We start from the raw sequence: 26,692 nt of genomic DNA, 5'->3' as shown, positions 1-26,692 counted from the left end.
GTTAACGCAAAAGGACAAGGAGGTAGGAAGGACGATGCTTTGAGGCCGTCGAGGGGTGCGCCTTCTGCTTGGATTAGGTAGCTGGCCCCGACCTCGTGTTCAGGGGGCAGGGAGAGCTGCGAGGCTCCAGGGCTGAGCTGGAACCCGGCCGAGGCTGGTCACCTGGCTGTGGGGAGGGGAGGGAGGACGGGTTTGCGGGGATGGGGGTGGCTGTGGCTCCGCTGGCTTGGTGCCTCGATGCAGGCCCAGCTCTCCAGCCCTCCCTCCCGCCGTGCCCTTTCAGAACGGGGACAAGGCCCATCTGTGGGGGCTGTGAGGAGGGTCTTCAGATGGAGGCCTGGGTGGGGGAAAGAAGCGACACACTGGTCAGTATCATTCATTCCCTCCGCCTCCTCTAGGTCAGCCAGAGACTCTTGGAGAACAAGGATGACTTCCCTGGTTTGACTTGGCCACAGGGAAGTCATTCTGGTTGGGATTGAGGCTTCAGATTCAAAACTGTGATAAAAAAAACATGTTCCCCAAAGTCGGCAGGCAAGGAAAACATATTGATTCGACTTCCGTGGCATTCATCGCAGCAGCCACAATGTGAATTGAGCACCCGCTGCGTGTCGCACTGTGCTGAGTGCCTACCACACGCGTCCCCTCACAGTGGCACCAAGAGGTAGGTGAGGTTATCCCCATTTCAAAGATGAAGAAACTGAGGCACAAAGGAAAGGTAAATGGGGCTGGGATGCTGCCTGTGCTATGATGCCCATGTCTTGAGAATTCTTCATTTCCATCAAAGCCAGTGAATAGATCACCGACATTATGGGGAACACGGATTAAAATTTTATATATATATATTTCATCGATTTTTTTACAGAGAGGAAGGGAGAGGAATAGAGAGCTAGAAACATCGATCAGCCGCCTCCCACACACTCCCCACTGGATATGTGCCCGCAACCAAGGTACATGCCCTTGACTGGAATCGAACCTGGGACCCTTCAGTCCACAGGCCGACTCTCTATCCACTCAGCCAAACCAGCTAGGGCCGGATTAAAATTTTTAAAAAATGTGCTGGCACCTCCTTCAGCCTGAGAGGACCTGGGTCTGCTCCCCGACCAATGCGAGGGGCTCCCGCAGAGCCTCTGCCCTCAGTCGGGGGACAGGGTGGTGGCAAACAGGTGCGCCCCTGGGAGCACAGAGCCCGCTGGCCTCCCAGGCTGTGTGACGACCACGTGACTTGGGAAAGCTCACCTTCTTATGCCTGTTGATAGTAACTAGCATAGCAGCTACGAGCAAGGTGTGTCTCGCATGCCCCTTAATGTTGGTTTTAAAAAACAAAAACGTTGCCCAATAACTGTAACTTGCCAGAAACGAAGATGTAAATACATACATCTATTTGTGACCCTTGCTGTATCCGTTAGCCAGGTGGTCAGAAAAACACAGCTTTCTAAAGGAAATGGTAATCAAGTTTCAGGAAGGTTCTGGAAGCCTGACTGTATACAATCCTAGTTTCGTATTCAGTTAGCGCCATGCAGTGCGAGGTGCGCGTCTGCTGCGAGCCGAGCGGCTGTGCGGCGGCGGAGACGCAGCGCGTGTGGCCGGTTCGCGTGGGCAGAGGGACGCTGGGTAATTGGATGGACCTAGACTTGACCTCCAGACAGCGGTGTCACACCTGGTTTAGTGCGCTTGCAAGGAGGAGCGAGTTTGTGTAAACAGCCTGTCCATTCTGAAAGCTTTGTTTTAGAGCCGCTCTGCATCCCGAATTAGGGTAGGCCGAGCAGGTGCGGGAGAGGAAGGTCGCCTCCTCCCGCCCTGACAGCCTGGGGGCCCTTCTTCCTGAGCCTGGCGCCCGTCTGTGGCCGGGAAAGTCGCTGTTTTCAATGTGGGCGCTTCTCTGTCACCGCCTATGGCTTGCTCTTAGTGAACCAAGTGAACAGTGGGGCACAGGCCACTCTGAAGCTGACGGAGGGTTAGACCAGGGCTTGCTGCCCTCTGTCTACCTGTCTCTGCTTCAGGTAGACAGCTTTGGAGACCAAGAGGAGTTCCGCTTTTCTCTTAGGATGGAGGCCTGTGAGCCACCACGCCAGCTCTGGTGCCCTTCCGAGTGCGCCCATGATGCCCCGCGCGCTCCTCTCCCAGCCCTGGGCCCTCCCGTGAGGCCCCGGGCGCTCCTCTCCCAGCCCTGGGCCCTCCCGTGAGGCCCCGCGCGCTCCTCTCCCAGCACTGGGCCCTCCCGTGAGGCCCCGCGCGCTCCTCTCCCAGCCCTGGGCCCTCCCGTGAGGCCCCGGGCGCTCCTCTCCCAGCCCTGGGCCCTCCCGTGAGGCCCCGCGCGCTCCTCTCCCAGCCCTGGGCCCTCCCGTGAGGCCCCGCGCGCTCCTCTCCCAGCCCTGGGCCCTCCCGTGAGGCCCCGCGCGCTCCTCTCCCAGCCCTGGGCCCTCCCGTGAGGCCCCGCGCGCTCCTCTCCCAGCCCTGGGCCCTCCCGTGAGGCCCCGCGCGCTCCTCTCCCAGCACTGGGCCCTCCCGTGAGGCCCCGCGCGCGCGCTCCTCTCCCAGCCCTGGGCCCTCCCGTGAGGCCCCGCGCGCGCGCTCCTCTCCCAGCCCTGGGCCCTCCCGTGAGGCCCCGCGCGCTCCTCTCCCAGCCCTGGGCCCTCCCGTGAGGCCCCGCGCGCTCCTCTCCCAGCACTGGGCCCTCCCGTGAGGCCCCGCGCGCTCCTCTCCCAGCACTGGGCCCTCCCGTGAGGCCCCGCGCGCTCCTCTCCCAGCACTGGGCCCTCCCGTGAGGCCCCGCGCGCTCCTCTCCCAGCACTGGGCCCTCCCGTGAGGCCCCGCGCGCTCCTCTCCCAGCACTGGGCCCTCCCGTGAGGCCCCGCGCGCTCCTCTCCCAGCACTGGGCCCTCCCGTGAGGCCCCGCGCGCTCCTCTCCCAGCACTGGGCCCTCCCGTGAGGCCCCGCGCGCTCCTCTCCCAGCCCTGGGCCCTCCCGTGAGGCCCCGCGCGCTCCTCTCCCAGCACTGGGCCCTCCCGTGAGGCCCCACGCGCTCCTCTCCCAGCACTGGGCCCTCCCGTGATGCCCCACGCGCTCCTCTCCCAGCACTGAGCCCTCCCGTGAGGCTCCACGCGCTCCTCTCCCAGCACTGGGCCCTCCCGTGAGGCCCCGCGCGCTCCTCTCCCAGCACTGGGCCCTCCCATGATGCCCTGGGTGCTGCTGTGTCTGGACACAGCCTTCCCGTGATGCCCTAGGCGCCCACCAGTGTATGAGTCTCCGCCTCGCCTCTCCTCACCCCCGCTCCCACAGTCATGGGGCCTAAGGGTGTTCTCACGTTTTTCCCCTCTTTCATTGCAAAAGGGGGTGGAGGGATGGAATCTCATTTTTACTTGCGTTCCGTCTCAAGGTACAGAAATTCCTCCAGGGCAGCCGTTCTCAAATGTGAACACGCATCGCAGTCCCCTGGAGGGCTTGTCAGGACCCGAGCCTGTGCTCCACCAGGATTTCAGGTGCTGCTGGTGCGGGGACCACCCTCTGCTCTAGGAGAGACACGGAGGGTTACCTGTGCACAGACGGGGGGTGGGTGGAGGAAAGGACAGGAGGGAGGAGGAGAGAGGACGGGAGGGCACCTAGAGCACAGGCGGCTTCGGTCTTCCTCATGCCCACTTACTCACCGCCCTGGCCGAGCCGTTCTGGTGGCTGCGCATCCTGCCGACACTTGGAATTGTCCTGCTCTTCACTTCTCCAACGTAGTGACTCGGCAGAGGCGGCTCACGCCGGTTACACTGGCTTTGCCCCGACTGCTGATGAAGGTGCCTGTTCATGTCCGAGCGTACGTCGGCCACTCTGGGTGGGGCCGCACCTGTTCAGGCTCCGCCGGTTCTCCGTTGGGGTTTTCATCTCCTTCTCTTGGTGGCAGGACCCTACAAGCTCCAGCCTGGACTCTCGTCGTCCGGCAGATCTGAGAGGCCAGCATTCCCTCCCCGTGTGTGGCTTGTGTTTGCCTTCTCTTCGTGACGTCTCCCATGGACCCGGATCCTGTCACTGACTGGAGCGCGATATCCGTCCTTTCTCACGGGGTGTGCCCCTAGTGGGAGGACATACGCTCTCGGCCGTGATTTGTTCTAAAAGTGTTACGTGGCTGTCGCCTTTCGCAGCTGTTTTCTGATAGGATGGGATGTAAGGCTGGATCTGACTTGACTTGTTAAGTATGGTTTTGCCGCCAGGGACCTCGTACCTTGTCTCAGACCCACGTGTTTAGCTGAAACACAGCCCCCAGTGCCCATCCCCCCGCGGCCCATCTCCGGAAGCATCGGACACAAATAGCACCAGGTCAGCCCTCTCCCCTCGGAACCTCGCTCTTTCAGAACCGGGCTGTGTTCTTGACCCGGCCTTAGGGGTGACATAACCAGAACCCCCACCCCACCCCGCGCCCCGCCATCCCCTCGGGAAACCCCTACCTCTCCTCATCTTCTAATTGCATTATCAAGTGTTTGGCCCATTAATTCCTTCCCAGAGGACCGGCTTCTGGTTGGTTTCTAGCAAATCCTACCCACGTCTCATAAATCATCGTAGGAAACGCTGCCGGTCCTTCTCCGTCACGGGGACTGGAGCCCACCCGCTCATTCCCGGGCCCCTGCCGACAGCAAAGCAGTCCCTTTAGCTTCCTCCCTGAGCCCCCCTGACAGTCCGGCAGCGAGAGCGTTCAGAATTGGGCGCTGGCCAGCCTTCCGCCGGGGTGTTCTGTGGCCCAGCGCGCTGGCACGCGCTCAGGTACAGAAACAAAGTGTCTCCAGGTGGCTAGAGGCTGAGACTGAGGGGGGAGGGGCGTGTCTGCAGGACCCACTGCCCGATGTGATGCTCTCATGTGACTAAACAGGGCCAGAAACTGAAGTCGAGATGCTTTAACCCGGGTCTCCATAGCGGGTGAAAGGTCCTGGGAACCACGCGGTGACATTCCTACGTTAAAAGTCACCATCCATCTTCAGTGTCTGGAGTGCGCCCCCAATTTACAGATGAGGAAACTGAGGCCAGAAAGGATCAGTGGTTTTTTCTGACAAGAGTGTCCTATCTTATTCCTGGGTCTCGAGTGCTCAGCAGCCTTTCTGTTCAAAGGGGACCAGGGCGCTCCCCGGAACAGGTGGCGCTGGGCCTCGGCTCCCTGCGGGCAGGACCCACCGGGGTCGGGGCCTCCAAACGGCTGGCTCGTTTGAGGCTCTGAACCAGGCAGGTCTGCACCCACCGAGGGCCCTGGTGAGAGTTCACCCCACCTGGCTCTGCAGGTGAGCAGAGCCTCGGGTTCGGGTGCTGCCTGGCGCTGCGGGCGTGCGCCCCGTCTGCCAGGTCCCCGTGTGGTCACTGCAGGTCCCTTCACCTTCTCCTCAGTCAGATTCCCAGTGGCTGAGCCCACGGACTCCCTGTGGCTTGAAATCCAAGTGGGGGCTCCCACCAAGTGACCCTCACTACTGGGGGTGCTGGTTGTCCCCCGGGTTCTCTTTCCCCAAAGGAGGAACCGGAGGCTCAGGGGACGCCTGGCCCCCGCGGTACATCTCGCCGGGGGAGGGGCAGTCTAGGTCAGAACTTCTCTCACCTGTCCAGTGCCGCTGTCGGTGCAGGGGGCACCCGGGCTCACCCCGAGTTCCAGGCATCTCCCCGTGGTGCCCCGTCCTGTAACTACCTATGTCACCACAGGGGTGATATCACTCCAAGAATCTGTGCAACCCCAGCTAGATCAGGCCTTGAAACCTTTTACTTTTCAGTGTATGGTTTATTGTCATCTCTTGCTTCCAATGGAATCTACGTTTTAATTAGTTTGGAAACATAGGTGTGATATTTTACAGAATGAGATCACTGCCCCTGTATTTAATTAAATGAACCCCATAAAAGTTGGGTTTTATCCAGGGGCGTAATTGACAATAGGCTGGATTTGAAATTGCATTAGCACTTACCCTGGGTCATTAGCACGTGAGATAGAAATAGATGGTGACCCCGGGGCGCGGGTCCTCAGAAACCAATGTCTTCCCATAAAAAGACACTGATTTTTTAATTTGGAGAGAGTAGACCGTCCTTCCCAAATACCATATTTACACATACCCTGCCCTGCTTGCACTCCGGCCCTGGAGACCTTCGCAAGGTTGCGGCTCCTGTTTGGAAAGGTGAGCCGGGTGTGTGAGGGCCTCTCCCCGTGGGCTTTGTCGGGAGACAGTGAGAGTGGAGCCTGTGAGAGTGGAGCCTGTGTCTGGGCTCGGGCTCGGCTGGTGTCCCAACGAGTGCACGGGGGCGCGGTCTGGCTGTTGTAGTGAAATGCTGCCCACCGTGCCTGCCGTCTGACCGCTTCGGACGTGCCTCGCACGCGCTGCGGCCTCACTTCTGCCTGAGGAGCTCTCCCGCGGGGCACGCCAGAGGGGACACGTCTCAGGAACCACAGCAGGTGCTTCTGGGAGCGAGACAGACAGGTGGACAGGTGGGCTGTCAGTAAAATGTACCCCCAAATGGGCAAGCCCCCAGCTCCGCGTTAGTCCTCAGCACGTGGGAAGGGGCAGCGGGCACGTGACCCGGGTGTCAGTGGGACCATGAAGGAATCGCCCCACGCCCTCAGCACGGTCGTCTGGTCTCGTCTCGTCTCGGGAGGCCTTCCGCTAAAGGACACTGGAGTCCCTTAGTGTCAGGTCGTATTTGCAGCTGTGATGTGAGCCCAGAGACAGGCTGATTGGATTTCCACCGTAATTGCACCTGCATACCAGAGCCTGCGGTGAATTACTTAAGCATTTAATTTATAATAAAGATGAACTTGGCAATCAGCATTTCTTGTTCCAAAACGTTCCACTTACTAGGCCGTAGAGCCGCGTAAACTGTTGTAAAAGCCGTCCGCTCCACTGGGCGGTATTGCACCTGACCGCCCGCCGCCCCCTAACGAGGCCGCAGTGCTCCTCCCGGGCGTAGGGGCTGTCGTTCTCGGTTGGCTGGCGGCGTGAGTCATCACCTCGCCCAGGCTCCCAGGGATGCGATTCCGAGATGACAGTGTAATAAGTGTTATGTGCACAAGGTAATTCAAAACAAATTTGGCTGCAAGAATGGATCGTCTGGGTTAGTGACTGCCGCCTCATCTCATCGGCTGTTAGGAGAACGTAATGATCCCGAGACGCCTTGTCAAGAGCTTGTGCGGCAAGCGGCGAGTCCGGTGCCATTTATCTGTTGCGCCCCTAACGAGTCCCTAGAAAGTCGAGGACTGGAGGCATTAATGTGGGTGTCGGTGGCCGGGGACGCGAGGTGGGCAGGGAGGGAGCTTCTCCCTGTACAGAAGCTATTCAGGCCCCTGGACGAGGCTGCCTTTTGCTCCTTTGATTTATAGATGATTGTCTCCTGGGAAAAGGTGACTATCCTGGTAATGGGTCCCCAGCGGCCCCCTGGTTTCTTAGTAAATACTATCCCTTAGACTAGCGGTTCTCAACCTCCTGGCCCTTTAAATACAGTTCCTCATGTTGTGACCCAACCATAAAATGATTTTCGTTGCTACTTCATAACTGTCATGTTGCTACTGTTACGAATGTTATAATGTAAATATCTGATATGCAGGATGGTCTTAGGCGACCCCTGTGAAAGGGTCGTTCGACCACCAAAGGGGTCGCGACCCACAGGTTGAGAACTGCTGCCTTAGACGTTATACCCAGATTATCCCATGAAGCCTCATAAAACCCCCAACCCTTCAGTGACATTCATGTTGTCGGTGAGACAGGGAGACAGAGAGAGGACAGTTACATTGCCCAAAGCCCCCATGAGGGTGCCGGCCATGGCCCGATCCCAGAGGTGGTCCCTGTGCAGCCACCCGAGCCGGGAGGAAGGAGGGGGTCCCCTGTGTGTGGAGGGGCTTATCGGAATGTGTGAGGTGAACGGGTGTGTGGCCTCCAGCTGTGACATTGCTCCTTCAGGCACAGTGGCCAGAACGGGGACTCTGAGGATCCAGCTAAAGGGTTCAGCCCTATTCAGCAGGGACGGGGTCGGGATGGTCCGCTGGTTCAGAAAGCTAGGAAGAATTCCTTTGCGTCCTTTCATTCTTTTCTCCAAGGAGGAGCGGCGAAGACCGTTGTGTGCTAAGCCCCATGTTCCCACCCTCCAGGGTGGAGGCCTTGAGAGGCGGTGGCCCCGCCATTCCCCTATTCACTGGTGCCCTGAGCCTTCGTGTGGCCCGAGTAACTCCCTTGTGACGTAAGGAAATTACCTAAATAGACTGAATCCGAATCATCCATGATGCCGCCGGCCTGGTTCATCTGGGCTTCGTTACAGGGGACGAACCCGGCGTCTGCTCCTCGTTCCTCAACCCCAGGCTGTTTACAAGGCGGCCCCGCCTCGGAGTTCTTGTCCCGGAGGGGGCTGACAGGGCTTAGGGAAAAGTAGGGAAGGAGCTGCAGAAACAGTATCCGTGGTCGGTTCTGCTCGGACCAAGAGAAGCAGAAGTTGTCTGTCCCATGGAGGAGGGACCTACTGTGTGTGCCTTGAAGTCGGAGATACTGAGGGGGGAGATGTGAATGCCAGACAGGAAATGGGTCGGTGTTCGTCCTGGCACTTATGAGTACACACTAACGGCATGCCTACTGGGAGAAGGTAGTGTGCATCTAAGGGGTTTAAACTCAGGATTAAATTGCCGTGGGAGCGACATGAATTTGCCAGTTTCTCCGCAGGGAAGGTTTGAGAAGCGGGGGACTTGGGGAGGTAGCTATTCCACAGCACGGTCCCTATACCACGATCCTATACTTGCCTTGAAGAAGCAAACCAGCCACTCGGGGAAGATATGGAAGTAGTTCGGGGCCTGGTGGTGGTGTCCGTGTGGTGCCGTCACTAGATGTAACCAAACTACGGACATGATGTCATGTTCCTCTTCCGTGGGCAGTACGAGGGGGGGGAGGAAGTGGCTGGACTTCCGTGTTGCTGGGAGCGACTTCATTTTCTAGAAACGGTGCTGGCTGTGTGTCCTCTCATGTGAGTTGTTCTGGACGTAGCCGGGGTGAGTGAGTTCTGAGGGTGCCACTGGAGAGAATCCAGGGCACAGCACCAACGTTCTAACCACCGGGCGGCCTCCTATGGTTACTGGACGCTCTGGGGGAGGGCGGTGAGGACTGGGGCGAGAAGGGCAGATGCAAGGGCTGCACACACTCGGAAAAACCCAGCAACTACCCTGGCTGCTGGGCTTCCCAAGTGTCGGCCATCCGAGCTCCTTGGAGTTACCCGCCGTATCCACCTGTGGCCTGTGAGTCCCTTCATATTTCCAACTGGCCTTTTAAAGAGAAACAAAAGGGATTCATTTCAAAAGGAAGCTCCCTGTCACTGGCAGGAAAGGAGCAGTCACGCCACCTGGCACACGCTGGGGAAACGCGCACCATTACCGTGTGACAGCGTGATTCATTCCAGTCGCTGTCACTCCTGATGACGGCGCTGAGCCTGCGGCCGGGCCCTTCTCTCGGGCGAGATGACGCGCTGGTGTTACAGACATTCCAGAAGGAAGCCAGGGCGTCCCGCTGGGGATCTGGTGTTGATGCCACATCCGCAGACCTGCCAACCACCCCTGCCACCTGGCCTTCTTCCCCGGAGACCTGAGATGGAGGGCGCGCCCGGGGGACCCGACATCCCCACGTGCCCTCCCGCTGGCCGCTTGCACCTGAAAACCGTCTTTCAGGTTCTGCTTACTGAGCATCATGTCCCCCCTCAATATTTCGACAGGTCAACGGCAAAGACTTATCCCGAGCGACGCATGACCAGGCCGTGGAGGCGTTCCGGACGGCCAAGGAGCCGATCGTGGTGCAGGTGCTACGGCGGACGCCCCGGACCAGGGCCTTCCCGGCGCCGTCGGAGGTGCAGCTGGTGGACGCGGGCACCCAGACCGACATCACCTTCGAGCACATCATGGCCCTCTCCAAGCTGTCCCCGCCCAGCCCGCCCGCGCTGGGGCCCTACCTCCTGCCCGAGGAGTAAGTCGCACCCCGTGCCTCCCTCCAGGGTTCCCATGCTACACTCTCTTGTTTATGGAGGCGATAAATTGAATCCTGTGACATATTAATTTCTTTATTATAAGCCTGGAGCAGAGTTATTCAAATTATATCCTAAGAGCAAAATTACTTACTAATGTCGTAAAAGTTGTTTCGGGATAAGATTTAATCACCGCAAGTGGCGGCAGGAGGGGATGCGGGTGGTGCTTCTTATAGACACAAAGTGAGGGGCCCCACAGGCGTACCCACGCGCCCCCCAAGCTGGGAAACAGCGCGAGGTGTGGGTGATGGGCCGGACCTGCTGCCTGCCGGTGGGCCAGTGACCACAGGGCACCTCACAGCTGCTCCTCTCCTTGCAGGCACCCCTCGGCCCACGAGTACTACGACCCCAGCGACTACCTGGGCGGCGCCCACCAGGACCTGGACAGGGAGGAGCTGGAGCTGGAGGTGAGGGCGCTGGTGTGGGGGCCACGGGAACACTAGTCAGTTCTCCAGACGCACAGACCGGGGCTCCCGGCGAATTTCCTTCCAAAGAACAACCGCCCGCTGTTCCAAAGGCATCTGAGAAGCAGACCCCGGGGCCTGGGGTCCTCTCAGTACCTGCAGCACAGAGGCCAGTTGGCACTACACGGCGTCTGGAATCTTCCGTCCTCTTTGGCCTCCGATAACACATAAGGGCAGAGCTATGGATCTGCTGAATTTCTGCGAGATCCATGTTGGAAAGCCTCTGGCCCGGGAGTCGGTGGGCAGCCCTGTTGGGGGGCGTGGCGGGCCCCTGCGCTCGGTCACCTGTGCTCGAGCGTGAGCGTGAGGAGTGGCGACTAAGGGGCGAGGGAGGCGCTCATGGCAGTGCCCGAGGGTGCGCGAGAGCCAGGAGGGTCGGTTATGTCACTTACGACGCCCGGAGCAGGACTGGCTGCCCTGTCTTTTGCATACTTCAAGTAATTAAAAAACACACGTAAATGCTGCTCTGGGGCCTGGTGGCCGGGCTCCGTTGTGGAGGGAGAAAAGCCTGCTCCACGTCCAGACGTCCAGCGGGAACAAGTCCCACGGGGGTCCCACTGGACAACCGTGCGGAGCGCGTGGGGACGTCCTGGGGGCAGGCGCACAGGAGGGCGGTGTTCTCTCAGAAAGCAGGCGGGATGTCCCATTCACGTCAGTGTCAGGTCCCTGCTCTTGGGAAACCGCTTCCGGGTAAAAGGGCGATGCTCGCGCACACCCCAGAGTTGAGCGCCAAACTCACCCGTAAGTTTTCACAGGCTGAACACCTGCTCTAGACAGTCCTGTCGGCAATTCCGAGAGCAAGCAGGCGTCTGAGGAGGCTTTGTCCTTCATCTATTTTAATTCCCCATTTGGCGTATCAGTGACTCTTCCCCAGTCACCTGGGCTCCGCTGACGTGATTCTGACAGCAGCCAGGGGGCACTGCTTCCCCCAAGGCCTGGGGGGCGCTCCTCACGGGTCCCTGGAGTAGGTGACAGGGCACTGGGGTGTCCTGGGGGGACACAGGATGCCCAGCCTCAGCCTCCCAGGCACAGCACGGGCTCCTCCAGATCCTTCCCTGGTCAGCCCTGAGTGCCCCCCACCCCACCCCGTCACCTTCTCAGGGCCCTCCCAGTGTCCGGGGGACTTTGCACCACCACCAGCCCCAAGCCCTCCCAGCTGCTGCACAGCCTGCACGGCACGTCCCCAAGGAGGCGACCCCTCCATGCAAAGCCCCCTTCCCCGACCCCACAGCACCACCTCCTGCCTGCTTCTGGCTCCCCCAGAATCCATGCCCATGAGAGCTGGGCTCTGATTCGACTCACTCACACTCCTCCTGCCTGGGCCACCCTGGCCTGGCATGGGCACCAGCAAGTACTTGCTGAATGGAGGCGTCAGGGCCGTGGTTCCCTATCCCGAATGGAAGGTGAATGGAAGGTCAGTTGAAGGTGAATGGAAGGTCAGTTGAAGGTGAATGGAAGGTGAAGGGAAAAGCAGCCTTTTAGAGGCAGCTCTACATCCCACCTAGCACCTGCTGAGAGAAAGTGTTGAGATAATTTAAAGAAACGTGCAGAGCAGCGTCCTGGACCAATAGGGAAGAGTTGTGACCCGCCTTCCTACAGGTAGATCAGCTGTCACCCCGGTCCTTGGGGCCCTCGGAGGAAAGTGCCTGACGGGGACCGGACCCGGAGAGCGTGGCTCCCGCGGGGGAGGGGCCTCTTCACTCTCTTAATTGGACTAGCGTTTCAGTCGCATCTGAAATGTCAGGCGGAGCCGCTCCTTGTTATCCAGGGATCCATCTACCGATAAGCCACAGGACCGAGGCGGGGCTGTAACCCAGCGCGGGCCGTGCATTATTCATCCCATTTGATTCACGGTCTTGGGAAGCGTGCCTCCGTCGTCACGGGCAGATGTGTGACCCCCTCCATGCTCACCGTCAGAAGGAAACGTTGAGAATGTGCAAAACCCCCGATAACTTCGGGGAATTGTCACTTCCCCGAGCCCCCAGATACCGCGTCTGGTTAAAGATTGTCCAATAGCCGCCTTCATCCCCCGGCCAGCACCGCAGTGAGGACACAGGCTGGGACGCCGTGATGAGCTCCGAGGAAGCCACTAGAAAGAGGCAGAGCTGGGATCTGAGGTCGTCACAGCCCCAACTCTCCCCCACATGACACTCCACCGGGCAGCGGAAAGGCAGAGGCGCTGGGAATAGTCAGGTCGTGGCGGTGCTCATAGAACTTGTCATGGTTTCCCATGACGCCCCAATAAAACGTGAGTTCTCACGGGGCCCTCGCTGGTCCAGCCTTACCATCTGCCACACTCAGCCCACCCCTGGTCCTGGCACACAGAGCGTCGGGACCTCGGTGCCTGATGTTCTGCCTCACGGCGTCCATGGCAGTGGGCACCCTGCCTTTCCCAGGGAGGGTTAGGAAGTAGCTGCTACACAGCTGCTTTGAGCTTCACCCCAAAGACAGAACCCTTCTCACCCCCCTCCACCAAGAGCCTGGAGGGAAGAATTTGTCCCCAAAGACAGTGGCTCAGAGACCCCAACTCAGAGCCCCTCCTCTCGGATTGTTGAGCAGATAACACTAAATCCAGACCAGGGGCCTGCCGCAGGGAGAGCACCCCAGGCAGCCCTTCCCATGGGCAGCGGCCGCGGCTGCAGAATCATGCCTGCTGCGGGCTGCACCCAGGAGAGGGCAGCGAGGCCGGTCAGCTCGCTCAGGGCCCCGTACTTCCTCCCGGGCCCTGACAGTCGCCAGAGCTGACTTCGCTCTGCGGCAGGACTAACTGGCAGCTACGGCTGCGTCCCTGTGCTCAGGTGCCTCATAGTCGGGCTCTCACCTTATTGAATTTGCAGGACTAGCGGCTGGAAGTAATTTCCGGACTATGACTATGACAGCTGCTGTGGGGAGCAGTCATTGCTGCGATCGCGTTACCCTCCTTTCTCGGATCACTTTCCGTGTGATCTGTTCGCAAGTCCTGTTCCTGTGAACAGTAAGGCAACACAACCTGCAGTCACCTAACCAAACGCATGGAGATGTGAAACGGCCGGATGGTGGGGAACGTGGAAATATTCTTATTTGTGGCAGACGTGGAAGGAATGCTTTTTAAAGCCCCCGACCTCTTGATGTTGAATGAAATATGGGTAATTTTTCTTTGCGGGGATCAATAGAATAACTATTTCCAAAATGACTTTCTATTGACTGAAAGGTCAAAAATGCCGTGTGCATTGATCCTGAGTCCATAATCGCTTTGGGTTTGGTAAGGTAGCTCCTCTCCTAGTCGGCTGCAAAGAAAACCAGTTCATCATTTAAACGAACTATTTCTACAGCACCTGAGGCCCCGGCGGCCGCCCCGCGGGCGGGGGTCTCACGGGGCCTCTCTCTGCAGGAGGTGGACCTGTACCGCGCCAACAGCCAGGACAAGCTGGGCCTCACGGTGTGCTACCGCACGGACGACGAGGACGACCTGGGCATCTATATCAGCGAGGTAGGAGGGCAGCTCTTCACAGCCACCACCTCGGGACCAAGAGAGGGGGTTTCTCTTTCTTTCATGTGGTAACCAGCCCTAACTCTGCCTCACTGAGTCCCTTGGAAAGACACAGACACGCTTCTCTGTCCCTTTCATCACACCCCATGGAGCCCCATCTTTCCTGGGGTTATGTTCGACTGTTGGCACAGACGGTGACATTGCCCCGGGGAAGCCTGCAGACTGGCCATAAGATGGTTGTGTGTGCTCCACCCCGAGGGAGCGGCCGACGCTCATTTCCAGTCTCGTGTTCTGGGCCGGTGGGATCGCTCCCACTGCCACGTGTTTCTCTGTCTCTCTCTCTCCTTCCTTTGGGTGGAATGTGTGCTGTCGGAGTCATTAAGTTGCATGGACTTCAGAGCAGGTAGGCAGAAGCTGTTTGATCTTCTAGAGCAGTGGTCGGCAAACGCATTAGTCAACAGAGCCAAATATCAACAGGACAACGATTGAAATTTCTTTTGAGAGCCAGATTTTTTAATCTTAAACTGTATAGGTAGGTACATTGTTATTACCTTAATTAGGGTCCTCCTAAAGCTTAGGAAGAGCCACACTCAAGGGGCCAAAGAGCCTCATGTGGCTCGCGAGCCGCAGTTTGCCAACCTCGGTTCTAGAGAAGACTGCACAGCTAGTGACCCCAGCACGGATGCCGGGAGCTCACGTCTGCAAGCACGGAAACCGTTCTGTCGGGAACGGGACTTGTCTCGATGGCATGAGCGTGGGTGTGTCGGTCCGGCTCAGTAACCTTCCCTCTGAGTTCATGTTCCCCCTCCACCACGCTCCAGTGGGCCCATCGGCACTGCCGTCAGGGTCTCTTTCCCAGTCAGACCTCGTGTCTCAAGTATGCTTCAGACTTTGTTTTGTTTTGTGGGGGTTAATATATTTTTATTGATTTCAGAGAGGAGGGGAGCTGGAGAGAGAGATAGAAACACCAATGATGAGAGAGAATCATTGATCAGCAGCCTCCTGCACGCCCTGCCCCCCTCCGCCCCCCCCCCACCACCACCACCAGGGATGGAGCCTGCAACCCGGGCATGCACCCTTGACTGGAATTGAACCCGGGACCCTTCAGTCCACAGGCCGACGCTCTATTCACTGAGCCAAACCACTTCAGTTTTAAAGTTATTTTTTCAAAATCTATTAGAAACATTTGGTAAAATAATCGAGGCACGGTTGCTAGTCACCATAGTGATTTTCATTTCTCTGCAGCAGGAGTCCGCTGTGCCTCACGTCTCCAAGGCCGGCAGGGCCAGGACACGGGGCTGTGGGACAGGGTTGCCAGGCAGGGACCGAAGGACACGCCCTGGAAAGTGCTTGGAGACGTGGACCGACCCATGTTTGCTCCCTTGCATCACGCGGGTCCTGTGTAGGCACGAGCCTGGCTTTGTCAGTGCCCGCCTTTGGGCCATTGTGTACGTGGGGGTTGAACTATCCGCCCGGTGCTGACATGGTCACTGTTTTTTCCAGATCGACCCCAACAGCATCGCGGCCCAGGACGGGCGCATCCGAGAAGGCGACCGCATCATCCAGGTAGGTCGACCTCGCCCCTGCCCTTCCGTGAAGATCAAACTGGTTGTAGTGACAGCTCAGGGTTAAAGAATGAGGGCCACAAACCAGGGGTGTGGGGGGCCAGACGCGTTAACTTAGTGGGTGAAGCCCAGCCCTGGACAGTAAGTGCACAGGGAGTGGTGAGGACAGAGACAGTGGGGACAGGGCACCCCGTCGAGAGGGCAGCGCCCCACACCCCGGCAGGAGCTAGCTCACCTCGTGCTCTGAGCTACTGTGCTTAGATCTGTCGTGACATTCCTCACCGTGAGTGATTTTGTCATTTTCCACTGTTTATTCGACATTCCTTCAACCCAAGACTTCAACCCAAACCTCGGCTGCTCAGGGACCCCCATCTGGTGGAGTGCCCCCAGACCTTCAGGATGGCTCAGCCTTCCTGTGGTTGCTGTGGGCTTCCAACAGCGTCTGCCACTTAGCATGGCCCCCTCCTCTCAGCCACCCCATTTCTCCTTGGTAACCGAGATCCATCACCCCAGTCAGCCCTCCACGGGCCTGTTGGGCACAGGCGTAAGGAGTTGGTGGGAGGCTCAGTGGGACCAGCCATGTCCCCTGGAGGAATCGCCCACCCTGGGGCTGACACCTCCAGACCAGCAGAGCCCCAAATTCTGAGGACAAGAAGCCGAACTCCTGCGGGAGGGTGACCAGGGGTGATGGTGAGAGAGCCCCTCCCACTGACCGTCTGCCCTGCCTGAGGCTGGGACCCAGACCCCCTTTACAATCCCATTTCCTTCTCTGCCCTCAGCTTCCATAATGTTCCCATCAGACCTGCCACGGCTGCTTCTCCCGTGTTACCCTAAAACACCTGTAATAACCCTTCATGCTTCCCTTGTACTCCTGCCTGAGTCTCACGTCTGAGTCAGTTGCTCACCTGTTCCTCTTCACACACTCCGTTCACACGGCCTCCACGGTGCCCTGGCCTTGGACACTGGGGCTCCGTCTCCGGCCAGCGCTGCATGCGTCCCGGCACGGCCCCCTGACAATTGTGCATTCTCTGCGAGCTCCGCGGACCTTCCATGTCCTCGCCCCAAACGGGTAACAGCTGGAGCAGTGCAGCGTGATTCTGCGTGACCTACTTCTGCGTTTGTTCACCCGCCACCTTCTTTTCTCTTTTTTTAAGATTAACGGGATAGAGGTACGGAACCACGAAGAGGCTGTGGCCCTTCTAACCAGTGAAGAAAACAAGAACTTCTCCTTGCTCATCGCGAGGCCTGAGCTCCAGGTGAGTCCACTTCCTGGGCCTGTATTTCTAAACCCGGAGTCCTGGTCCCTGCAGAACACGGCCCCGGTATCGGGTCCGAGCGTGAAGACCCTATGCCCTGGAAAGGTAGTCTCACTGTGAGTTCAGGATCTGTTGGACGTGTCCGCCGCTGAAGGAGGGTGCTGGCAGCCACCCCCGCAGTTCCACTGCGGGCCCGGCAGGCGCCTTAACGCAGGGATTGGAAAAGGGAGAAGAGGAAAACGTGGAATGGAAAACACCAGGGTCACGACCTTCAAGATGTTAGAGGTCGAGACCTGACCAAGTTCCCAGCCTAGCGCTGTGTCTCACTCACAACTGCAGGGGGAGCACCGCCTGGGCCTGGATTTGTGATACTGCCCTGACGCCTGGAAACGGGCCGAGAGAGTCGATTGCAGGTGCTCTTACCACACAAAAAAGGGACTGTGATGTGACGTTAATTAGCTTGACTACTGTAATGATTTTAGTACGTTGATCAAATCATGTCTGCCTTAAACAGAACAATTTCTATTTTATTTTATTTTTTAATGACTCATCACACCAAGGTGATTCCTTGTCCAAGGGGCTTAATGTGGCCTCTTTAGGGAATGAGCAAATTGGAATAAACTCTGACTCCAGGGTGTCAGCAGAGAAGGTGATGCTTAAAGTCCTTTGCCTTCCTTTGGCTGCCTACATGTAAAATAATGAGGGGGGGAGACGCATTGGTCAACAGGCTTTTTATTACAACAAATACAAAAGGCCAGGTTGGGCACATGGGCTGCCGAACAAGGGCCCCTGAAGACTCTGCTCTTCCTGGACAAGAAAGAGGGGGGCCCTGCTGCTTGTGTGGAGCTGGCCCTGCACCTCGGCCTGAAAGTAGCTGATGTGAGAGAAGGGGTTCCACCCTGCAAAATGAAACGGCAGACACTGGGGACCCACCCCCCACCCCCCAGACAAGGGGTGAGGCGGGGCGTTTCCTGGAATATAGCAAACAACAGGCAGACTGCCCTGGGAATGTTTTTCCCCCGAGGAAATGTCTTTTCTTTAAAAATATGAATGAGTTACGTGAGGGCAAGAGCACTCTCCTCTGAGGCGTGTGCTGGCTGCCGCTTTTCCCCAGCTGGACGAGGGCTGGATGGACGACGACCGGAACGACTTTCTGGACGACCTGCACATGGACATGCTGGAGGAGCAGCACCACCAGGCCATGCAGTTCACCGCCAGCGCGCTGCAGCAGGTAAGGCCCCGCTGCCCTTGCTGTCCTTGGCAGGCCACGCCCAGCCCCCGCCAGGCCACGCCCAGCCGTCTCCGCCTAGCCCAGCTGCAGGAAACCGCTTCCTGTCTCCCTTAGAAGCTTAACTAAGGACCATGGGAGACCCCATCTGGAAGGCAGCAGGAACACCATGCTAGTCCTTCTGGCCGGAGGGAAGCGCTGCCCTGCACTCAGAGAACTGGGGAGGGGCCGCTGACCTTCCACGTTGGCCGGGAAAACACCTGTGGGGGCGGCGTTGATGTAGAGCAGAGACATGGTCACGTTTTCAAAAGTGCAGCCCTTCCCCGTTTAACCTGAGCTGCCCCTGTGCCATCTATGCCACCACCACTGTCCTCCACGCCCCACTGACCGGGAGCTAGAGGTGGCCCTGTGCTCTGGGTCATGCATCCAGGCCAGGCGACGGTCACCTCACTTTTCCGGTGGCATCAGTGGTCACCCAGGCGGGTCTGGCTAATGCCCAGGCCCGGTCTTAGTCCTCACCTGTGCCGAGTGGTGGAGGCCCCCCCCCCCCCCCGCCGCAGAGCCTTGTCCTGCAGGAAGAGGGCACAGGTGGCGGCACCCAGGCCTCTCGCCGTGACCGGAGGTTCTTGTTTTGTGCAGAAGAAGCATGAGGAAGACGGGGGGACCACGGACACCGCCACCATCCTGTCCAACCAGCACGAGAAGGACAGCGGCGTGGGCCGCACGGACGAGAGCACACGCAACGACGAGAGCTCGGAGCAGGAGAACAACGGCGACGAGGCGGCCGCGCTGGCCGGGCGGAGGACACGCACGGGCAGCCAGGACACGCTGGGCAGCGGCGACCTGCCCTTCAGCGGAGACTCCTTGCTCTGGGCCGACTGCGCAGACGCAGACGATGCGGAGTGTGAGAGCTTCCGCCAGCTGCTGGAGCTCAAGTGCCCGGGGCGCGGCGCCCCCGAGAGCACCGACGGGGAGCTGGGGCTGCTGGACGCGGAGCTGCTGGAGCTCCGGTGCCCGGCGCGGGGCGCGGGCAGGGGCGCGGGCAGGGGCGCCCCCGAGAGCGTGGACAGGGAGCTGGAGCTGCTCAACGCCGAGCTGCGCAGCATCGAGCTCGAATGTCTGAGCGTCGTGCGCGCGCACCGGGCTCGGCAGCTGCGTGAGGCCTGGACGCTGCACCCCGGTGGCTTCCGCGGCTGCGACACGGAGGCGGACGGACGCCGTCACGAGCTCTCCGACATCACCGAGCTCCCCGAGAAGTCTGACAAGGACAGCTCAAGCGCCTACAACACCGGGGAGAGCTGCCGGAGCACCCCGCTCGCCCTGGACATGTCCCCCGACAGCTCCTTGAGAAGAGGGGCCGAGGCGACCACAGGGGCCTGCGGGCCATCGCCAGAGAGTCCACTCTGCATCACGGAGGAGGCAGACCTGCATGGGGCCTCGCAGAGCCCTGAGCGCAGCCCAGGGGATGGCCCCAGCCCCGCACCCCCGGCGCACGCGCCCCACAAGCTGGCCCACATCCCGGCGCACGCGCGGCGCTACCGCAGCTACATGCAGCTGGTGCAGCAGAAGTCGGCTGTGGAGTACGCGCACAGCCAGGTGAGCCTGCTGGGGGTGTGCAAGGACCTGGGCCCCGCCGGCCCGCCCGAGCCCCGCACAGAGTGGAAGGTGAAGGTGCGCAGCGATGGCTCTCGCTACATCACCAAGAGGCCAGTGCGCGACCGCCTGCTGCGGGAGCGCGCGCTGCGGATCCGCGAGGAGCGCAGTGGGGTCACCACGGACGACGACGCCGCCAGCGACATGAAGCTGGGCCGCTACTGGAGCCGCGAGGAGCGCAAGCAGCACGTGGCGCGCGCCCGGGAGCAGAGGCGGCGGCGCGCGCTCCTGCTGCAGAGCCGGCTGGACGGCCCCCGGGAGCAGCCCGCCGATGAGGACAGGAGGGAGGTGAGCATCCTTGAGTTGAGCCACAAGAAGATGATGAAGAGGAGGAACAAGAAGATTCTGGATAACTGGATGACGATCCAGGAGCTCCTGACCCACGGCACCAAGTCCCCGGATGGCACGAGAGTGTACAACTCCTTCCTCTCGGTGACTACTGTCTGAGCGTCATGTGTATGGACAGCACTACCGTTGGGGTAGAAAACCCTGCCTCGTTCAATGCGGCAAGTCTCTGTATGTAAGATAACAAGGTCGTGTTTATAGTCCACTCTGCACTTCCGGGGGCAGGGCTCTATTTTAAGTGGAGAAAAGCCCCCCGGGACTATCTTGGGAGGCAGTATTGACAACCAGGGCCTTTCTCAGATAGCGAGGGTACTTTTTTACTTTGTTACCTTTTACGTAAAGTGTTTAAATTTCAAAAAGATCTTTTTAAGCATACTTTCACAGGATAATGTCTTTAAACTATATTCATACGGAAAAAGTTACACGTGCTTTCTTTCCTGCCGAAAATACAACTCCCATTATGTATTTCTAATGGATCCCTATTTTATAATGTTACTTTCCTGAACGTGTTTCCTATGAGTGACCATTAATATATTATTTAGGTCAGGGCTTCAGCTCAAAACCACCAGACCGGTTCATGATTGACTACACATAACCAAACCAGCCGTGTTTAAACGTATGTTTCAACTGTAAACATGTTTCTGGTTAAAGTTCCCAAGCGAGCGTAAAGGTGTAAGCAGAAAGCTAAGTATTGTGCCGCTTTGTGGAAGATTAGAGCATGTTTGCAAATACTGCAGCCGGTGGGGAGAATGTGCGCCCACAGGGGTCGCGGATGGAGACGGTGTGTGGACTTGTTAAGTGCTCTCCTCGCAGACCTTTTTCTGTGTAGATTTGAAGGGACAGACTCTTTCTACAGGCAAGTTCACAAAGTCATGATTACTACTCACCAACATCAAGGAAAATGAAGTTGAAATAAATTATTTTCTATTTGATATGTTTTGAAGTGATTTCTCATTTTTGAAGTGGTGCCTCTAAAATAAAAGCCCTTTGCAGTGTTGATTTTTTCCCCTTCATTGTATTACCTGCTGCTTCTCAGATCATTAAACCCTTCCTTCTGCCTGGAACCAAAAGGCCGATATAAAACCAAGGTCAAACTCACGGTGTAGCCCTGCTTGCCGGCAGTCTGTCTCGTGGAAAGCCTCCACCTGGCCCCATCTCCTACAAACAGGAATAACTATGAACGCGTTTAGCGGTCAGGGTCGTGCTCACGATGAAACCTCTGGTGGACTGCCACCATCCCTGCCTGGCGGTGGTCATTCACGTCGGCGGCAAGGAGGCCCCCCTCCCCATTTCTAAGGTGCGTCTGAAAATCACACAACATTTCCATAGGAGGGCCAGGGTCACCAAAGTGGGTGGGCTTCAACACCGCTATCTTTCCGGTTCCTACATCATCAATGAGCTATGCCTTGCTCCCTGGCCGCAATGCTCACCACAATACCAGCTGTGGCACCTACTGAGAAGACAAAAAATAGAGACTGGGTGACGAGGGGCATCCTTTGCCACGATGCCACGCATCTCCGGCATAGATTCCTCCCAAACTCCTATTCCAACCCAAACTCCTCTCCTTTGGGGCCAAGGAGCCTCCTCGTCACACTGGCAATAGAACCACTTGGTGAAGATAAGGCACTGGAATACTCACGCTCACAGTTAAGCCGTCCGCCCATCACTTCCTCCTGAACCGGCCCCGCAGAGGTAATCCATTACCTGCTCAGCCCTCCAGAGAGCAGCTCCCGCAGCTGGAGTGCCAGGCCTGGTTTCCGCATCTCCAGGTGAGCCTCCAGCAGCAGCGCCCTCCCAGCCTCTTGGCGCATGCCCTGTCTCCCAGGGAACAGACACCCCTCGGATGAACGGATGAGGATGAATGATAAAGCGCTGCCAGGCACATAGTGGGTCTTTAGGGAAATAGCTTTGCTCCCCTCCTGCTCTCATTAAAGATGGGGGAGGGGTACACGGCCGGAAGAACACAGCTCCCACCTCACGAGCAGGCAGCTTCAGGGTCAAGCAGAGGAGCTGCTCCCCAGCGCTCCCCGTGAGCCTCTGGATGAGGGGGTCCCCTGTGCCGCTCATGACGGAGTGGAGGGAGATAAAACCAACATACGTGTCGGTCCAAGGCCAGATTCTCCCGCTCCAACTTGTTTTTAAATCCCTTCGTCATGTAACTAACGTTTGGTCGTAATTTGCAATGCAATGCGTGGGTTCCCCCGCCCCCAATCTAATTTAGCAAATCAACTTCTGAAAGAAATAGGAAGAGACCTCAGAAATCATCATTTTATGAATAACAGGAAACTCTAGGAGACTAAGAAATGTGGCTCCTTAATGAGCCCCCAGGATCGGAGAGAAATCCGCTCCTAAGCAGTGCCCCCTGCAGCCTGGCCCCCCGCCTCCCATCAGTCCTGGCTGTGATTAACCCCTGTCTTTCGTTACTGGCCTAAGAAGCACCCCACTCCTGCCGATGTTGACAATTGTGGGAGGGACTCAGCCACAACACCTGTTTCTCTTGTGGCCTCAGGGAGGTTTGAACCCAGGTCTCCGGAGAAGAAAAGTTACTTCTTTAACCTGCGACAACAGGACCCTTCCCTTAATCTAATTCCCCTGTGGCCTGTGCTGCTCACTGAGCACCTGGCGTGGTTTCGAATCCATTTGGCTCAGAGCCACTGTGGGGGCAGCCGAGTCCCATTTCCAGTCTCAGTCCTTGGAGGACACAGGCACAGCCATCTGTGCTGTTTCTCTGATGCCCCTTCCCACCCGTCCATCCTCCCTCTTGTTTATTTCCGTTGCATGGAATTGAACTTGCAAAAGTCAAACCCCCTGGGATCCAGCCAGACTCGAGTGAGACACCAGGGAGCTGTGGCTTTCCACAGTGAGAAGGCACTTTGGGGGCAGCTTGGTGAGAAGGGGCTTCCACACGCTGGTCTGTCTGCTAGACGTACAGCTGCCCCAAATGCCCGTTGGCGGTGCCAGCTTGCCGCTGGAGAGGGTCGTCCTGATTCCAGACACAGCAGGTCACATCCCAGCAGCCTGTGCACCTAGTTAGCTCACCGCACCTCCTCCAGGCCCCCAGCAACCGGAAACTCTCACCTCTCCCCAGGGGACCGCTGGGTGGCACTTGGCATTCAGGTAGGAGAAGGTTCCGGAACCCCCTGCCGCTTCCCTCACCTTCCGGAGTCACTGTTCTGCCATTTCACTCCTGACTGATTCCTGTTTTCTGCTTTAATGCCCAGCACCACCTCTTGGGCCCGCTCTTTCCTAACGCCGCCTGCAATTGAGACTCAAATAGTAAAATACACAGAACCGGCCATGTTACCAAGTCATCATTTATGAATCCAGCTCGATTCATTTGTTTAGTCAGATGTAAAGGGCAATAAAAAGCGATTGACTAAGAACAATTAAAACAGTAAAAGTAAATTGTTTGTGTCCATTAAAACCTGCTGAGGCCGTCAGTGGAAAATTGTGGGCCTCAATGTGAAAATTAAAACTATTGATTTTCCCCGAATGTATGTGAATAGCAGAGTTCTAATTTGTTTTGTTTTTTACTGGCTGCAAGCCCCTGGGGTCATAGTGAAGGTAGGCCTTCAATAAGCTCTTTTGGTGGAGTTAATAAAGATTTGGAAAGACAAATATGATAAGAAACGGCCGAGATGTTTCAGGGGGAGAATGAATGTGTCTGAGCGGCACCATGCCCAGGCTCATACTTTGTAATTTATTGCATTTTGGGGCTGAAAATGGAAAATCAACGGCAGAATATATGATCTTCATAAGCTGAATTTTTAGGGCTTTGGCTTAATTTATGTGAGTGAGAGATTTTTTTATTATTGTCATTTTATGTTTTTATGTGCCACACTAAATCTTGTATTTCACGAACTGTTACTTTTTTAGTGTTCAATTAAAACACCGATATAAAAGGAATTCATGTGGACAGATCTTTAGCCGTGAGAGGAAACTTGGGGGAAACCCTCTGGACCAAATGAGGAGGTTCAGTCAGGAGACGTGTTGTTGGAATTAAAAAAGCTGTGAAAACAGTATAACATGAAGGTATCATGGTATCGGGTTGGACATGAGCTAGTATTAGGTTTACATTCTTAATAAATGAGAATGCAAACCGTTATACTTCTCTGGAGACCTGGGTTTAAACTTACTGTATAACAGTAATTAAGTGAATGATCAATAAACAGAAATCAGACTTCCTTTTAATCTTTATCCATGTCAGGCATGGTTTTCAAATAAGAGTGGATAAAGTTAGAGAATACGTCCGCACTTGGAATACGACATTTAAAAACCTATTACAATCTTGGTGTTATCTAAACCTGACTCCCAGACACTGATGTTTAAGAGAAAAAAAAGTTTCAAACAAATAGTTTCTTTGTTCCTTTCTTGGGAGACTTTTGTTTCATTCTTCACCCCCATCCCCACCACAGAGAGTTTTCTAAAGAGACTATAAATAGTTTACCTGCAGAAAATGCTGTGGTTTCTGAACATTTCTTCTTTTTTCTCTTTAATTTTATTTCCCAGCCGTATTGAGGTGTACTTGACTGATACAAATTGTATATATTCGAGGTGTACAACATGATGATTTGCTATTCACATACATTGTGAAATGATCACACATTCAAATTAACACATCCTTCACCTCACATCGGTCCCACTGTGGGTGTGTGTGATAATAACTCTCTTAGCAAATTTCAAATATACAGCTCAGAATTATTAATTAGAGTCACCACACTGTACATACATCAGACCCTCACAATGTACTCACATCACATAACTGAGCCTCTGACCAACTCCCTTCACCCCACCCTCCAGCCCCTGGCAGCCTCCATTCCACTCTCTGCTTCTATGATTTGAACTTTTTTTCAGATTCCACATAGGAACAAGATCAGACGGTATTCACCTTCCTGTGTCTGGCTTACCTCACTCAGCACCACGTCCTCAACATTCGTCCATGTTGTTTCAAATGGCAGAACCTCCTTCTTTATGAAGACTGAACCCTCTGCCATCATGTGCGTAAACCACCTTTGGTTTATCCGCCCTTCTCACAACACTGCTGTGTTATTCACGGCAGCCGGGACGTGAAAGGGCCTGAACGCTTGCTGCTCCTGGCCGAGACTCAGACGTGGGCCAGCTGGGCACTCACACTGTCTCCCAGGGCGATGCCGAGGCGTTGCCTGCAGATATTTGGGGGGAGGGGTCCGCAGGGTAGGATGTGTGGCTTAAGAAGCGCTCAAGGTGCCCTGGGTGGGCAGCCTCAGGACCACAAGGGGCACAGCCTCCAGAACAAAGATGCTGAAATCTTGGGGATCAGGAATCTCTGAGAATCTGCTCAGAATGATATACATATTTTCTGATTGTTTGCTGGAAAAAGTCTGCCTGTTATGGTCTTAGATTAAGAATTCCTGCTACTTTTTGTTTAAATGGGGCTGGGAGGAGTTTCACCTGGAAACAGAATTAACCAGAGAATCACCCAGCTCCCCCTGCGGGGCCTTTCACTGGTCCTCCAGGCCTAACGCAGCCTGAGAGCTGAGGTGCTGTGACCTGGTGACCTCCGGCAGGTGTCCGGATGCAAGCGATGCCAGCTGAGCGGTGCCCGGGGTGCGGGCTCCTGGGTTCTGCGCAGCCCCTCTCCTGATAGGCCGACGTGGCGGTCATTCTGAACTTACTCGGGAAAGCTGACTCCCGCGCCATTTAAACTGGTGAATGGCGAGGAGAGGTTGGAGTGCTGGGGATGGAGAGGTTTATCCCGTGCCCCGTGCTGGGACTCCATCCCATGACCCAGCCAGCGCTGGTGTCTAGGTGGATTTAGGTTTTCACTTATTCTTGAATTTTAAATAGGAAAAAAATACGAGCATGGGAGTTGGAACAGATACGCTTTAAAAGGCATACAAACTGCTTTTCCTCTTTGATTCTCATTTTTCTTAACTACATCCGACCTGCAGACACCCAGGTACCTCCTGTAGTTACCAGTGGGGGCAGGGACATCCTGGCCAGGTAGGAAAATAACGAAATCTTCTCATCTCTGTGGCAGGTGTTGTAATGATTTTTGTTTGTTTGTTTTTCACTCTACACCGTAGTAATTTATTCCAGACTCCGTGGGCAGTTTTAACCTTTGGAATTTTGGATGTTCCCAGGACCACTGTGGAGGTTTGTGTAAGCGCCACGCGCCCCAGTGAGGGCCAGGCACCCAGCAGCTGCAGTTCACTGGGGCCCTGGAATGGGGCCTCCACAGCGAAGAACCTGGGCTACGTCGGGTATCGGTAGTTAAGTTCTTCAGTGCGATCCGGGCAGTGCCCGCTGGGCACCCTCACCCAAGAGGGGGCACGTGTTCTCCTGGTTTCGGAGTAAAACGCTGTACTTTCCCATAAGCCAGCTGGCGGGCGGGCCCAGCTGCCGGGAAGGTGTTGGCAGGGCTTTCGAACCCTGTTCGGACGACCTGGGAGATGAAGCGCTAGCCCTCCCAGGCCCGGCGGACACGTGATAGACTTGGGCAGGGACATGAAAGCCTTGGGCTGCTCAGGGAGATGTGTCTGCAGTTAAAACAACGCGTGAGAGAAAATCGAGAATGTTCAAGGAAATCCACACGCAAATATTTGTGGGGAAACAGCCACGGCTGGACCTGAAGACTTGAAAGGCTGCGTGGTGGGCGTTCCCGTCCCAGAAGGGCGCGGCGGGGAGCCCCAGGCCAGCACCTCCCGTCTGAGGCACCCACCTCACGGCTCTTGGAAAACGCT

General features: G+C 56.8%; 1 protein-coding gene across 2 annotated transcripts in view; it reads left to right on the top strand.

Annotated features, from left to right (window-relative positions):
* PDZRN3 (PDZ domain containing ring finger 3) overlaps positions 1-20,961 on the top strand; it is a gene marked incomplete at its 5' end in the record, with an annotated part of 90,783 nt that extends 69,822 nt beyond the window's left edge. For both annotated transcript variants that reach the window (XM_081106409.1, XM_081106410.1), the window contains 7 exons: positions 9,685-9,932; positions 10,310-10,397; positions 13,825-13,923; positions 15,427-15,489; positions 16,643-16,744; positions 17,859-17,975; positions 18,612-20,961. In XM_081106409.1, coding sequence (XP_080962535.1) covers positions 9,685-9,932; positions 10,310-10,397; positions 13,825-13,923; positions 15,427-15,489; positions 16,643-16,744; positions 17,859-17,975; positions 18,612-20,072 — 2,178 coding nt within the window. In that variant the 3' untranslated portion in view covers positions 20,073-20,961. The remainder of the gene's footprint in view (positions 1-9,684; positions 9,933-10,309; positions 10,398-13,824; positions 13,924-15,426; positions 15,490-16,642; positions 16,745-17,858; positions 17,976-18,611) is intronic.
* Between the last annotated feature and the right edge of the window lie 5,731 nt (positions 20,962-26,692).

Source organism: Myotis nattereri (assembly GCF_964212035.1).
Source record: "Myotis nattereri genome assembly, chromosome: 14".
Taxonomy (NCBI): domain Eukaryota; kingdom Metazoa; phylum Chordata; class Mammalia; order Chiroptera; family Vespertilionidae; genus Myotis; species Myotis nattereri.
Note: the sequence above shows the minus strand (reverse complement) of the source record. Positions and strands in the feature narration are given on the sequence as shown.